At 43.8% G+C, this 12,857-nt stretch overlaps 1 protein-coding gene across 1 annotated transcript in view; it reads right to left on the reverse strand.

The window, feature by feature from the left end:
• The window catches only part of VWA8 (von Willebrand factor A domain containing 8), a 366,079-nt gene continuing 353,222 nt past the window's right edge, over positions 1 to 12,857 (reverse strand). Inside the window, exons 43-45 of the mRNA XM_043892308.1 lie at positions 4,913 to 5,011; positions 3,644 to 3,882; positions 1 to 942 (exon numbers count right to left, since the gene is read on the reverse strand). Coding sequence (XP_043748243.1) covers positions 834 to 942; positions 3,644 to 3,882; positions 4,913 to 5,011 — 447 coding nt within the window. The 3' untranslated portion in view covers positions 1 to 833. The remainder of the gene's footprint in view (positions 943 to 3,643; positions 3,883 to 4,912; positions 5,012 to 12,857) is intronic.

A 12,857-nucleotide genomic window follows, 5' to 3' on the forward strand; every position in this document is an offset into this window, starting at 1 on the left:
TTGTTTTCACTTCGTTTTATGTAAAAAAAAAATAAGCATTTGTTATTTTGAGCTGCTACATTTTTGACACCAAAATGGAGGACTGTGAAACTTTGAGAAGCCCTGAAGGAGAAGAGACAGGAAACTCGAGGCAAGACATCTTTTATCCTCCCAATCCCAGCAGCGTTTGCTCTTTATTCTTTAAAAAGCCCTTTAAAAGTCACATGGGAAAGGAAGCACTCCAAGGAGCTTTTGATTCCTTTTGGTTTTGGCTAAGACAATGAAATTATTGAGAAAACCCAACCTTTTATAGAATACTGTTGTTGAAAGGACTTTTAAGTGGGTTGAAGACTATCAAATCATTGTTTGTTGGGCAATACAGAGCAGAGGAAAAAAATAAAAATAATTACTGAACAGGAGCAGATTCAGTGGGTTTGCATAGAGTTGCATTCCAGTGTCAGAATGTGGCATCAAAGGCTTCGTTTACCGAGGTCACTCTTTTCATCCTAAGTGACCAGGTGATGCATTAAGGCAACAGCAAGGTCCTCTTCGTCCCTCAGGGTTCTGGAAACAGACCATGCACCACCATTCTCAAACCACCTTCCTTTAACCCTGACCTTCCACATAATGCAGGTCAACTTGCTTCCTCTAGTGATCACACCTCAGTGGTGCACGGGCCTCACTCTGGATGCTTCTCTGAATTCTGATTACTTAGCAAGTGCAGGAAGGCCCAGGAATGCCAGAACTATCCAGTCATTGCACACGGACACTTGGTAGACCTCTTCTTTTCTTCAGGATACTTTCTTTGTATCTTATTTCAAATCCCAGGGTCACCAGGGTGATAAGGGCACTTCTTAAACACTGGACAGCATGGTGGAGGTGAAAATCTGTTGCAAAATCTGAGGGATGTCCTTGGTGTCCATGGCAACGAAAGACCGGCCCGCTGGTAGAGTTCTCTGAAGCCTGTCAGGATGGATGGGGAAAGAAAATTACCATTGCAAACCAGGGTGCCCCTTCTACCTCCGGCCTCTGCAGACCTCAGCATCCTAATGGTTTCTTAGGAAGGGAACTTCTCAGTTTTTAATATCTTGCCCCTGCTTGCAGTGGAACTGGCTGTTGCTAGGCAACAAAGAGCTACAGAGAGAGGCTCGCTGGAAGCACTGAACCGAAAGAAAGGTCTTTTCAGTGAGAAAATTGGGGAATTTGCAAGGAAAAAAATGCTCTCCCTTTTATGACGGTCATTTCCTGGTATTTTATATTCCCTTGGCAGAAAGGAGCCCTCGGGATCAATCTGGGACTAGCTCACCTAGATTCAGAGAATGTGTTTGCCTCACACTGTCCTACTAGCTGCCTTTCCTGCCTTAGAAAAACAGGCTTCAAGAAAAGTGGCCCAGCCAAACCTCAAGTGGTTCATTCTATCTTCCTCTTGCGTTCTCTCCCTCCTCTCTCTCTCCCTTTCTCTTTTCTGCCCAACATCATACAATGTGAAATATAATCTGACTTATGCAATGCCTGCTTTGATGACACTGAGGTTATATGGGCTTATGATAATTTTTTTAAATGCCAAGTTATCATTGGGAACAAAGGGCCATTTTTGGAGGCAATAAAAGTACAAGACACAGTTTTATCCCAAAGAACGCCTCTTTTTACTGTGCCAGCAGAGTTTGGTTTTGGAATGACATTTAATAAAAGTCCACTCTCCTGTGCAGTATCATGCATTTGGCATGCCTGGTAGACCAGCTAATTCTACAACGCATCTCCTGCCAGTGGATGTTGGATCATTTCCCCAGGAAACCACAAGGGTATCATTGTGCTTTCTTAAGTGTTCAAACAGGATCTGTTCACTAGAAAGACAAAATAGCTATTTCAGCTCAAACAGTATTTGTTGAGCTTGTCGTCTGGATTCATCCTGGGCTGGTCCTGAAGACAGTCTAAGTGGAAAAGGCATGGTCTACATTTGAGAGCATGGAAGTTCTCAAAGAGGCTAACATGCACAACTGAGAAAGATGTGAAGTCATTTATAATAAAGGGACTGTAGTTATGTGGTATTAAGTCTGTTCTTAGCCGTACTCTGCAATCCTGCAGCAAATCAAAGGGAAGAGAAAAATACGTCAGAACTTTGGACCCTAAAACATTTCCTAGTCTGTCCAGGACTCTGTGGGCTTCTCTGATAGCTCAGTTGGTAAAGAATCTGCCTGCAGTCCAGGAGACCCTGGTTCGATTCCTGGGTCAGGAAGATCTGCTGGAGAAGGGATAGGATACCCACTCCAGTATTCTTGGGCTTCCCTTGTGACTCAGCTGGTAAAGAATCTGCCCACAATGCGGGAGACCTGGGTTCGGTCCCTGGGTTGGGAAGATCCCCTGGAGAAGGGAACGGCTACCCACTCCAGTATTCTGGCCTGGAGAATTCCATGGACTGTATAGTCCATGGGGTTGCAAAGAATCGGAAAGGACTGAGCGACTTTCACTTTCCAGGACTCTGTACCATAGGGCGTGACAGGTAAAAGAGGTGGAGAAACAAAAGGGTATGTGGGCTTTTGTGATGTAGGCAGGATTTTATTTTCTTTTTCTGAGGAGATAATACTTTCAACTGTGTTTTCTGCTCCTTACAAGTACTTTAAGTAGAGAAAAACCATTTCTGTCTGTAATTCAGAAAGATAAATGTTAGTGTGTTTAAGAAACGAAAATGTTTCCATATTTCTCCTTTCAGATGATCCATGATAGTATTTATTATCTGACCGTAAGTCTCTCTACTGAATATTCAGCATATTTAGTGTAGCACCTTACTACAGATATAGACATACATGAAGGAGAAATATAAGGAAGATTATCTGTCTGACTATGTTTATATTTATATATATATATGTATGTGCTGTGGTCAAGTCACTTAGTCATGTCCAACTCTGCGACCCCATGGACTGTAGCCTGCCAGGCTCCTCTGTCCATGGGATTTTTCAGGCAAGAGTACTGGAGTGGGTTGCCATTTCCTTTCTCAGTTTATAGATATGTAGATACACATATTAGATCTTATTTACATATATGTATGTGTATGTTGGGCTTCCCTGGTGGCTCAGTGGTAAAGAGCCACAGATGTGGGTTTAATCCCTGGGTCGGGAAGATCTCCTGGAGAAGGAAATGGCAACCCAGTCCAGTATTCTTGCCTGGTGAATCCCATGGACAGAGGAGCCTGGTGGGCTGTTACAGTCCATGGGGTCGCAGAGTCGGACACAACTGAAGTGACTCAGCATGAATGCATGCATGTCTAGTATGTCTAAATACAATGTAGAGACACACATCCCCAATCTCTGATGCTACGACAATAGTAGATGCTTTGAATATGATTTGAGCATGAACCGAGCTTGACACCTTGATGTAAAAGGCAAAATGTATAAAATACTGCTTAATTTTACTGGTAGACAAATCAATTTGCTATTTATTTTATTGTTAGTTAAATATAAGCTGAAAAATACATAACTTAAAGTATTGCTGCTCATCTAAATATAAGGTAGAACATCCCATCCCCTCACCCGGACTGTCAGCTGCTTGAGGGCAGCCACTCTGGCTTCTGTTTCTCCCCCATGCCCCCCACTACCCCCACTACTTTGTGTCAGCTACTCAAACCTCTCTACCCCTGCCCTCTGCTGTGCCCTAAGGTGACGCTTACCTGGCTGCTTGGTCGCCTAAAGAGCCAATGAAGATGGCGAAAGCATTTACTTGAGGGTTGCTTGTCAGGATCTGGGCAAACTTGGCAGGATGTATTCCATAGCGAGACAGGTTCGCATCACTTAAGACGATGACGAAGTACTCATCAGCTTCCTCTTTGGCGATTTCCTTGATGGCATGCTCTGTCCCCTCTAAGGTGTGGTCCCCACTCATGCAGAACTGAGCGTGGGCGTGCATCGTCTGGGGGTAAGAGACACGGCGCAAAAGCCACTAATGAGAAGCTTTCTTTAAGGAAAACAAAAACAACACGATTTTTCTATTGACAATGAGAAAGCACAAATACTCTGAGCGAGTTCTATTTAATTTGCACCTAGACTGACAACAGTGCACGGTGATATCTGGATGTGGTTAAGACTCTCGTTAAAAACAGGAAATGTTCCAAAACGATCCAGTTGGCACTGATTTTTAAGACTCAAGCTGCCATTTAAAGTGACAATATGTAGGGACTTCCCTGGTGGTCCAGTGGTTAAGAATCCGCCTTCCAGTGCAGGGGACGTGGGTTCCATCCCTGGTTGAGGAACTATGATCCCACATGCTGGGGGGTAAGGAGGGGACACGAAACTACTGCTGAGTCCTCATGCTGCCGTGAAGACCCAGCACAGCCAATAAAAACAAAAACAAAAATCCAATGTGTCAGGAAATGTAAGAAAATATGAAGCTTGGTGTCACATTGGAGAATGGAGATAACACAGGAGAAAAATAAGGAATGGCTTGGGTTTCCAATAAACAAAGTTATAATACTAAGCACTGTACTCAATTAATAGGAATGGAAGAAATTTACCCTAAAAAACATGATGAATGTGTTCCTATTGTAGATTTAAGTATGTGAAACTGAATTTATTGTTAGAAAAATACTAAGGAATACATAAAATTGGGTTTAGAGAGTACTCTAGAAGGAGTCCTTCTTTTCCTTCTGAAATATATAGGGGCTTAGAAGAACTCTATAGAATATAGACTGTAGAATCCTGATACGAGCCTGAGTCCCCTAAAAATACATAGGGAACCACGTTTAAATTTTGTACGGTGTAGATCAGGAATTTCAGCAGGATAAGTGCTTTCTCACATTAATGCTTAAATTTCTGTGAAACAGAAAGCCTTTTTGCTTCCAGTTAACTGCCGCTTCTTCAGGGAATCTTTTCAGAGAACCAGTAGATACTTGACCTAATCTGGTGGAAGGTTTCATAATATAGAGGTAATTGAATGCATTTACCTTGAGAATTTCTAGTCTTTGCTTATTGTCCTTGGGGATTTTGTTAATTGGAACTAGACCAATGTTGTATCCATCTCCAGAGTGTCCAGCGATGTCATACTATAGGCAAGAGAATCAGATTTAGAATCCTCTATCCACTAAAAAATGGTCACTGGACCTATAAAGCTTCCAACTTTGTTTTGTTATTGCCCAGAATTGTCAAACCTAAGTCCATGGGTGTTTACCAACAAAGGCAAAAAAAAGTCCATGCTCCTTCACTTCTGGTCCATTCTCATGTGATCTCAGCTCTCCAGCTGCAGGTAGAAAGTATGAGGAGGGCTTCAGGGGCTATCAAGAATTCCGTTCTTAACTTTCAGGGGGAGAGCTTAACAAAACATACACATATGTACATACACACACCCCACATTATAGTAGGCAGAATTTTAAGGTGGCCTCCAAGATTCCTGGCCCCCTGGTATATACAACCTATACAGTCTTGTCCCCTTAGATGAGGGCAGGACCTCATGATTATGTTACGTAAGGAGGCCAAAGGGATTCTGCAGATGTAATTAAGGTAATCTGGCTCTGAGTTGATCAAAACAAAGATTATATGGATGGGCCTAATTTAATCACATGAGCCCTTAAAAAGGAGAGAGATTTTTTTCTTGTTGATAGTAGAAGGGGAAGACAGAGAGATTTGCGTGTAGGGGAATTTGATATGTGGGAGTTATCTGTGGTCTAGATGGTGGGTACCACAGAGCAGGACCCGGAGAATCACATCTAGGAATGACCCTGCCTAAGAGCCAGCACTGGAACAGGGACCTCAGCTCTACAACCTCAAGGAACCAAACTCTGCCCGTTTTAATGGGCTTGGAAGCAGATTCTTCGCCAGAGCCTTCGAGTAAGAGCCCTGGCTGGCTGACATCCTGATTTCAGCCTTATAAGACTCTAAGCAGAGTCTGTGCCTGCCTGGAGTTCTCAACTACAGAACTATGACTTTAACAGGTATTGCTTTAAGAAGCTAAGTCTATGGTGATTTGTTACACAGCAGTAGAAAACTAATACACATACTTTTTTTTTTCCTGAACACAAAAGTGAAATATATTCACTGTAGAAATCCTAGAAAAGCACAAAACAGAAGGTGAAGGGGAACTAAAGACCCTCTCAGTGAGGGTGAAAGAGGAGAGAGAAAAAGCCGACTAAAAGTCAGCATTCAAAAACTAAGATAATGACATCTGGTCCCATCACTTCATGGCAAATAGAAGGGGGAAAAGTGGAGGCAGTGACAGACTTTCTTTTCTTGGGCTCCAAAATCACTGTGGACAGTGACTGCAGCCATGCAATTCAAAGATGCTTGCTCCTTGGAAGAAAAGCTATGACAAACCTAGACAGCATATTAAAAAGCAGAGATATCACTTTGCTGACAAAGGTCGGTCTAGTCAAGGCTATGGTTTTTCCAGTGGTCATGTACAGATGTGAAAGCTGGACCCTAAAGAAGACTGAGCACTGAAGAACTAAAGTTTTTGAACTGTGGTGCTGGAGAAGACTCTTGAGAGTCCCCTGGACAGCAAGATCAAACCAGTCAATCCTAAAGGAGATCAACCCTGAATATTCACTGGAAGGACTGAAGGTGAAGCTCCAATACTTTGGGCCACCTGATGTGAAGAGCTGACTCATTGGAAAAGACCCTGATGCTGGGAAAGATGGCAGGAGAAAGGAGAAGGTGGTGGCAGAGGATGAGATGGTTGGATGGCATCACTGACTAATGGACATGAATTTGAGCAAACTCTGGGAGCTGGTGGAGGACAGAGGAGCCTGGCATGCTGAAGTCCATGGGGTTGCAAAGAGTTGGATACAACTTAGTAACTGAACAATAACAACAACAAAGAAGTAAAAATTATCCATGATCCCATTACTGAAAGATAACTTCTGTTAGGGTTTTCTTATGTAAGTTCACACACACACGTCAGCATCAACATGATTTTTAACTAATGGATAACACTGACCATGTGATTTTATAATCTGCTTTTCTATTTAATAGTGCATGACACAGATTTTTCAGTTTAGCAAATACCTTTTAAATTCCCTCTCTCACAATGCACAAGAGAAAGTCTTGTCTGTTGAGAAAAGGCTGGAATTGAGACAGGGTGCAGCATTTTTACAGAATTTGGGAAGAAGTTTGGGATTTGAGGCAACTATAATCGGAGGAAGGTGGTTCTCTCCAATTGTGGGGTTTGCCCTAAATTCCCTTTCTCCTCTCATTTTCCTCTAAGAAATTTTTGTGATACTGATATAAAGATTGGAATAGACCTCAGGGTATTTGAGCAACTGGGGGATCTGAAAAGAAAATTCTGGGTATGGGTCTGGGGCAAAATATTTTAGGGATTACTTGGAGTGCTACAGGCTTCCCTGGTGGCTCAGATGGTAAAGCCTGCAATGCAGGAGACCCAGGTTCAACCCCTGGGTTGGAAAGATCCTGGAATGCTATGGGTCAAAATACTTAAGAATCACTACTATCTATTCACCATCAGTCAATAGCTGTCTTTTGAACACCTACCACATGCAAAACACTGCTTAAGGTGTTGGAAGGGTTAGTAGCTCAGTCATGTCTGACTCTTTGCGACCCCTTGGACTGTAGCCCACCAGGCTCCTCTGTCCATGAGATTCTCCACGCAAGAATACTGGAGTGGGTTGTCATTTCCTTCTCCAGGGGATCTTTCCGACCCAGGGATCAAACCCGGATCTCCTGCATTGAGGGAAGTCCTAAGGTGTTGAGGGGAATGCAATGATTTCTTTTCATGTCTATTCTTTTTTACCTGGTGAGTTTTTTGAAGACAAGGCTGTATTTTATTCATCTTAACACATTTTATTATCTATGAGTAGGCCTGGTGTGTTTATTGTTGAAATGCTTTGAGACAGTCTGCAATCAAGTTTGGCAATTAAGAAGCTTTCCTTTCCTATGTGCACTACACTCTTTCACAAATAAGTTCTTTAGAAGCTGGAATGCATTTTTTTTCCTTCCAGCACTCACGTGATACATGCTGGTGAACCCAAGCTAGCTGACAAAAACAACCCATAACATAACTGAAATCATGGTATTTAAAATGAAAAGTAGAACATTTTCTGTTGAAATAATTTTTATACAAAAATAAGGAGTCAGAAGGCAGTCAGGTTACATGGGGAAGACGAGTTCCATTCTAGACACACTGGAACTGTGCATTTGGGGAGATATCAGAGAAGAAACCTATTTCTGGTCATCTGCGATGTGGCTGTCAAGGGTGGATACACAGAGAGAGAAGAGCAGAGGGCCCCAGCCAAGGCTTGGGAGGCACCCTCCTCGTTGAGGTGGAAGAAAGACCCAGGGTGGAGTGAAGAAGGTGCGAAAGAGAAGTGGCGGATGCAGAGTACCCGGGACGGCCCTGGAATCAGCGTGCACCGGTCAGAACGGCTGTGCAACCATGCCGAGCGACATTCACACGGCCCTCCAGGAGCAGGACGAGTAATGACCTCTGGGCAGAGAATCACTGGAGGCCTTCGGGGGCACAATTTCAGTAAACGGTTTGTGGTATGAGATAGAAATGGAACAGCATCTGGACAGGTGTTTGGGGAGAGGTGCCTGCATTTCATAGGCAGCAGAGAGGAGGTGACTTATTGGAAAAGACCCTGATGCTGGGAAAGATTGAGGGCAGGAGGAGAAGGGGACGGCAGAGGATGAGATGGTTGGATGGCATCACCAACTCGATGGCTGTGAGTTTAAGCATAGTGAAGGACATTATCCCGGAGGTGGTGAAGGACAAGGAAGTCTGGCGTGCTGCAGTTCATGTGGTTGCAGAGTCGGACATGATGGAGTGACTGAACAATAGCAATAACAAGAGAGGAGGCGGTGGGGAGAGACCAGGGTCAGAGTCAGAGGGCCAAGTTTGGAGGTGGGGAGGACACGTTTTTCCTGAGACTAAAAGGAAGGCAGAGAGGATAAGAGTGACAGAGACAAGTATACAATCAAAGGGATAAGTGGACAAATGAAGGTCCATATACGATGTCTATTTAAAAGCTATAAATCATGGTCTCCTGCATTACAGGCGGATTCTTTACCATCTGAACCACCAGGGGAGCCCATAAATCAGGCTGCAAATTGCTAAATAAAATATGTTCTTCCTCTGCTTTGATAAATAGACATTATAATGACCTGGAAAGCCAGGGTCAAATCCCAAACACTTGGATTCTTGAAGCTCCGTGCGAGAACACGGCGGTGTGGGCAGGCCTGGCCCCTGGCTTGCAGCTGGCTCTGCCCCCACCTCGCGGGGCTCACAGGCACGTGTGTGGACACCCGGTCCTTGTGTCCACAGGCCATCACACCTTCTGTCCTCCTCAGCGCCGGGCTGCACTGGAGACGGACCGAAGAAAGACGCCCAAGAAACAGACTTGGGTCACCAGCGCAGGACAGCTGGGGATCCCAGGACTGGGAGCAGGTTCTAGACACAGAATCTAAGTGGGCTTGCTCCACTGGCCCCACAGACTCTTCTCTCAATGGAAGGGCATGCTCAGAGGAGGGCCAGGGCGGGACATCAGTCTGTGCCTGGTTTTAGAGTGTTTTATTAAAAATACAAAGGATGATATGAAAGAATTTTGGGGGAAATTTGCCGACCCACTAAAAAAGCTTGGTAAGAAATGCTTTCCAGGGATATAACAAATTCCATACATGAAAAAAAAGATTCTCTCTATGTAGTTTGCTGTCATTGTCGTGAAAAGGTAGCAGAATTTAAAGCCTAAAGGCAGCACAGCCCTGGACGATGGAGTGCTGGCTTCAGAATGCGCCTGACCAAGGTCACCAAGGGCTCAGTGTGAGGACTGGCCGAGATGTGGAGAAAACCTGCACAATTCCTCCACGGACGCAAGTGCCAGGCCCCGTCCAGACTGACTGACGATGGTCATGGCAGGAACTGTTTTAAACGGAGAAGAATGGCAGCCACAGCAGTATTCTTGCCTGGAACATCCCGTGGACAGAGGAGTCGGACCGGCTACAGTCCATCGGATCACACGAGTCAGACACATCTGAGCAACTAAACCACCGCTGAGAAGGGGCCAGGCAAGCTGCTGTCATCATGGGGCTGGTGAAGTAATCTGTTAAAACGGGGCTCTTACACATGACAGGGTGAGATCAGTTCCCAGAAGCAGAAGTAAGTTTCTCTTATTTGGCTCAGATAAGAGGGCTATAAACACACATTTGACTTTTTCTTCTCCTTTTAACTGATGGTTAAATATCTTACTGACCAGATGACCATGGGTGATACTATATAAATAAGTATTTGACCATGTGGTCTGCTTACAGGGTTGACATAACTGATCACTGCAAGGGAAAAAGTTTCTAGTTAATTATTAAACAAATAGTAGTCAGGCCTCCCTGGCGACTCAGGGGTAAAGAATCCGCCTGCCAATGCAGGGGGACACAGGTTGGGTCCCAGGTCCGGGAAGATCCCACATGCCCTGGAGCAATTAAGCCTGTGTCACCACTACTGAGTCTGTGCTCTAGAGACTGCAAGCCACAACTACTGACCCTGCGAGCCGCAGCTGCTGAGGCCCGAGCGCCCTGGGACCTCTGCTCACAGCAAGGGAAGCCATCGTAACGAGAAGTCCTGGGACTGCAGCTAGAGCGCAGTCCCTACTCTTCGCAACTAGGGAAAAGCCTGCACAACAGTGAAGACCTAGTGCAGCCCAAAGAAAAACAAACAAAAACATTTAAAGAACTATTAAAAAAAACCCCAAATAGTAGTCAAATGAATTGCTGGATGTTTCTTATCAAAAACAGATACTGATTGACTGAACCTGTCTATCATTTGATCGATCTATCACTTAATTATCTGCCCAGGAGAAAAAAAGCATTCTATAGTTTTTCGGGTAAATGAGATAGACAGGTGAGCTGCACCCCTTCCTCCCTCCTCCCCTCCTCCCTTTATCTGCAGTAAGGAAAGTGCAATTTGCAGGAAGATCTGCCTTTGTCTGTGTCGAGTTAGTGTTACAAAGGCTGAGAAGACCCACCTAAAGGACAGGATGAGGCTTTTAAAATAGTTTGCAGGCTCTGGTTTTCATCTTCCAAATGGGCTTGGGGATTCTTCTGGGTCCAAAGTAAATAAAATGCTTGAGAGGAATTCAAAGTACATCCAAATGTGAAGCATTCGCTGGCGTTACTGGGGATCATGTTAAGCTTCCATGAAAAACCATCCTTCTATGTCGTAATTATCTGGGATTTGCTCTTCAAGGATCCCAACACACTTTATAGAGAGTAATTTGCTAATCCTCAAAATCATCTGGGTGAAAGGACAAAGTATAGGAACTCATCCATTTCTGTTTCTAACGCCCGATTCTGCCACTGACCCAGTCTGTTGCTCGTCGGGACAGACCTGACAGGGTCTCAAACCGGCTTCTAGGCAGGACTCATAGAACTCATTAAACAAGAACCTCATTGTTGCTGTCATCCGTCTAACATTTATTTTCTTTCTTTTTTTTTCTGCCTAACATTTAGATCACAACTTTTTCTAAGTAGCTCAAAATTTTTGTGATCAGGATTTCTCCACTTTTCAGAGCCTCCCTTAAATCTCTGTGGAGTCTTGCATTTAACATCCAACATAAACATCAAAACCACAGCCGTAAAGAAAAGCCTCAACCAGAGAGGACCGACTTTAATACTTTTTTTTTTTTTTTGCTTTAGAAACTTGTTTAAATACCCTTTTGCTATATTTTCTTTCGAAAATCTCATTCGTTCAGAGAAAGGCAGGAAAAAAATGAAAACAAATGTGAGTTTCGGTCCAAGACACAAAGATTTATCATCAGATTAGGAGGATGATTTATAATATAATATTTAGATGGCAAAGAAAACTTTATGTCCAACAAAGAGCTACTAGCATTTTATGAATAAGGTTTGTGTTTAAATTTCTGTTGGGAAGGATAATCATTTGCTAACTTTAGGAGAAATTGTGCTTTATTATACCTCTATGGGGCTTCCCTGGTGGCTTAGGTGGTAAAGAATCCGCCTGCAATACGGGAGATCTGGGTTTAATCCCTGGGTTGAGAAGATCCCTTGGAGGAGGGCACGGCAACCCACTCCAGTATTCTTGCTGGAGAATCCCTATGGACAGAGGGGTCTGGCGGGCTGCAGTATATGGGGTCACAGAGAGTGGGACACGGCTCAGTGACTAAGCACAGGCCTCTATGTTTTAAGCAGCGAGAGACAATCATCGGAGGCTATTTTGGAAGTCTGATAAAACGTGAAAGCCTAATCTTCTGGGCATACAAACGCACCATTCTCAGGTAGCACTGCTGACAGCAACCAGCCAAGGATTAGACAATAAACATACTAAAAAGGTCAGAGATGTGCCAACAGAACTCTAGGGTGTAGACAATAATCCACAGTATCAGTTACTGCTAAGCTTTCTTCATGGAGAAGTCAGTGTAAAGAGAATGATGTTCTGGAGGTCAAAGACTCTAGACTTAGCCCCAACTTTAAAAAGCTTTGTGACCTTAGGTGAGTCACTTAACCCCTCCAAATCTTGTTTCCACGTTATAAACAACGCTGGCTTAGATGACCTCTCACCCTGTGTGCTTGTAAGCCACTGAACCTGACTAGTAGGGATAATCTCTGTTTTACCTAATCTCAGAGAGTCACTGAAAGACTAGGACAATACATTTAGTGAGTATAATGTCAATGTTCGTACTATTCTTTATGGTTTACAAAGTGCTTCTGTCTATTTCATTTCATTCTGATTTTCTCCACATCTTTGTGATGCGTGTTCTTAATATCATTTCCCGAATTAAAAAATCGATGCTCAGAGAGATTAACAGACTTTCTTAAGGTCAGAGATCTAGTGGTGGCGGAGGTGGAATCTGAATCCAGGCACTCTAAGTCCAGTGCTTTTTTTTTTTTTAAGTCCAGTGCTTTCACTGAAGAGAAACAACTGTTCCCTAACTACTG

The sequence above is a fragment of the Cervus elaphus genome, chromosome 30 (genome assembly GCF_910594005.1).
Source record: "Cervus elaphus chromosome 30, mCerEla1.1, whole genome shotgun sequence".
NCBI lineage: Eukaryota > Metazoa > Chordata > Mammalia > Artiodactyla > Cervidae > Cervus > Cervus elaphus.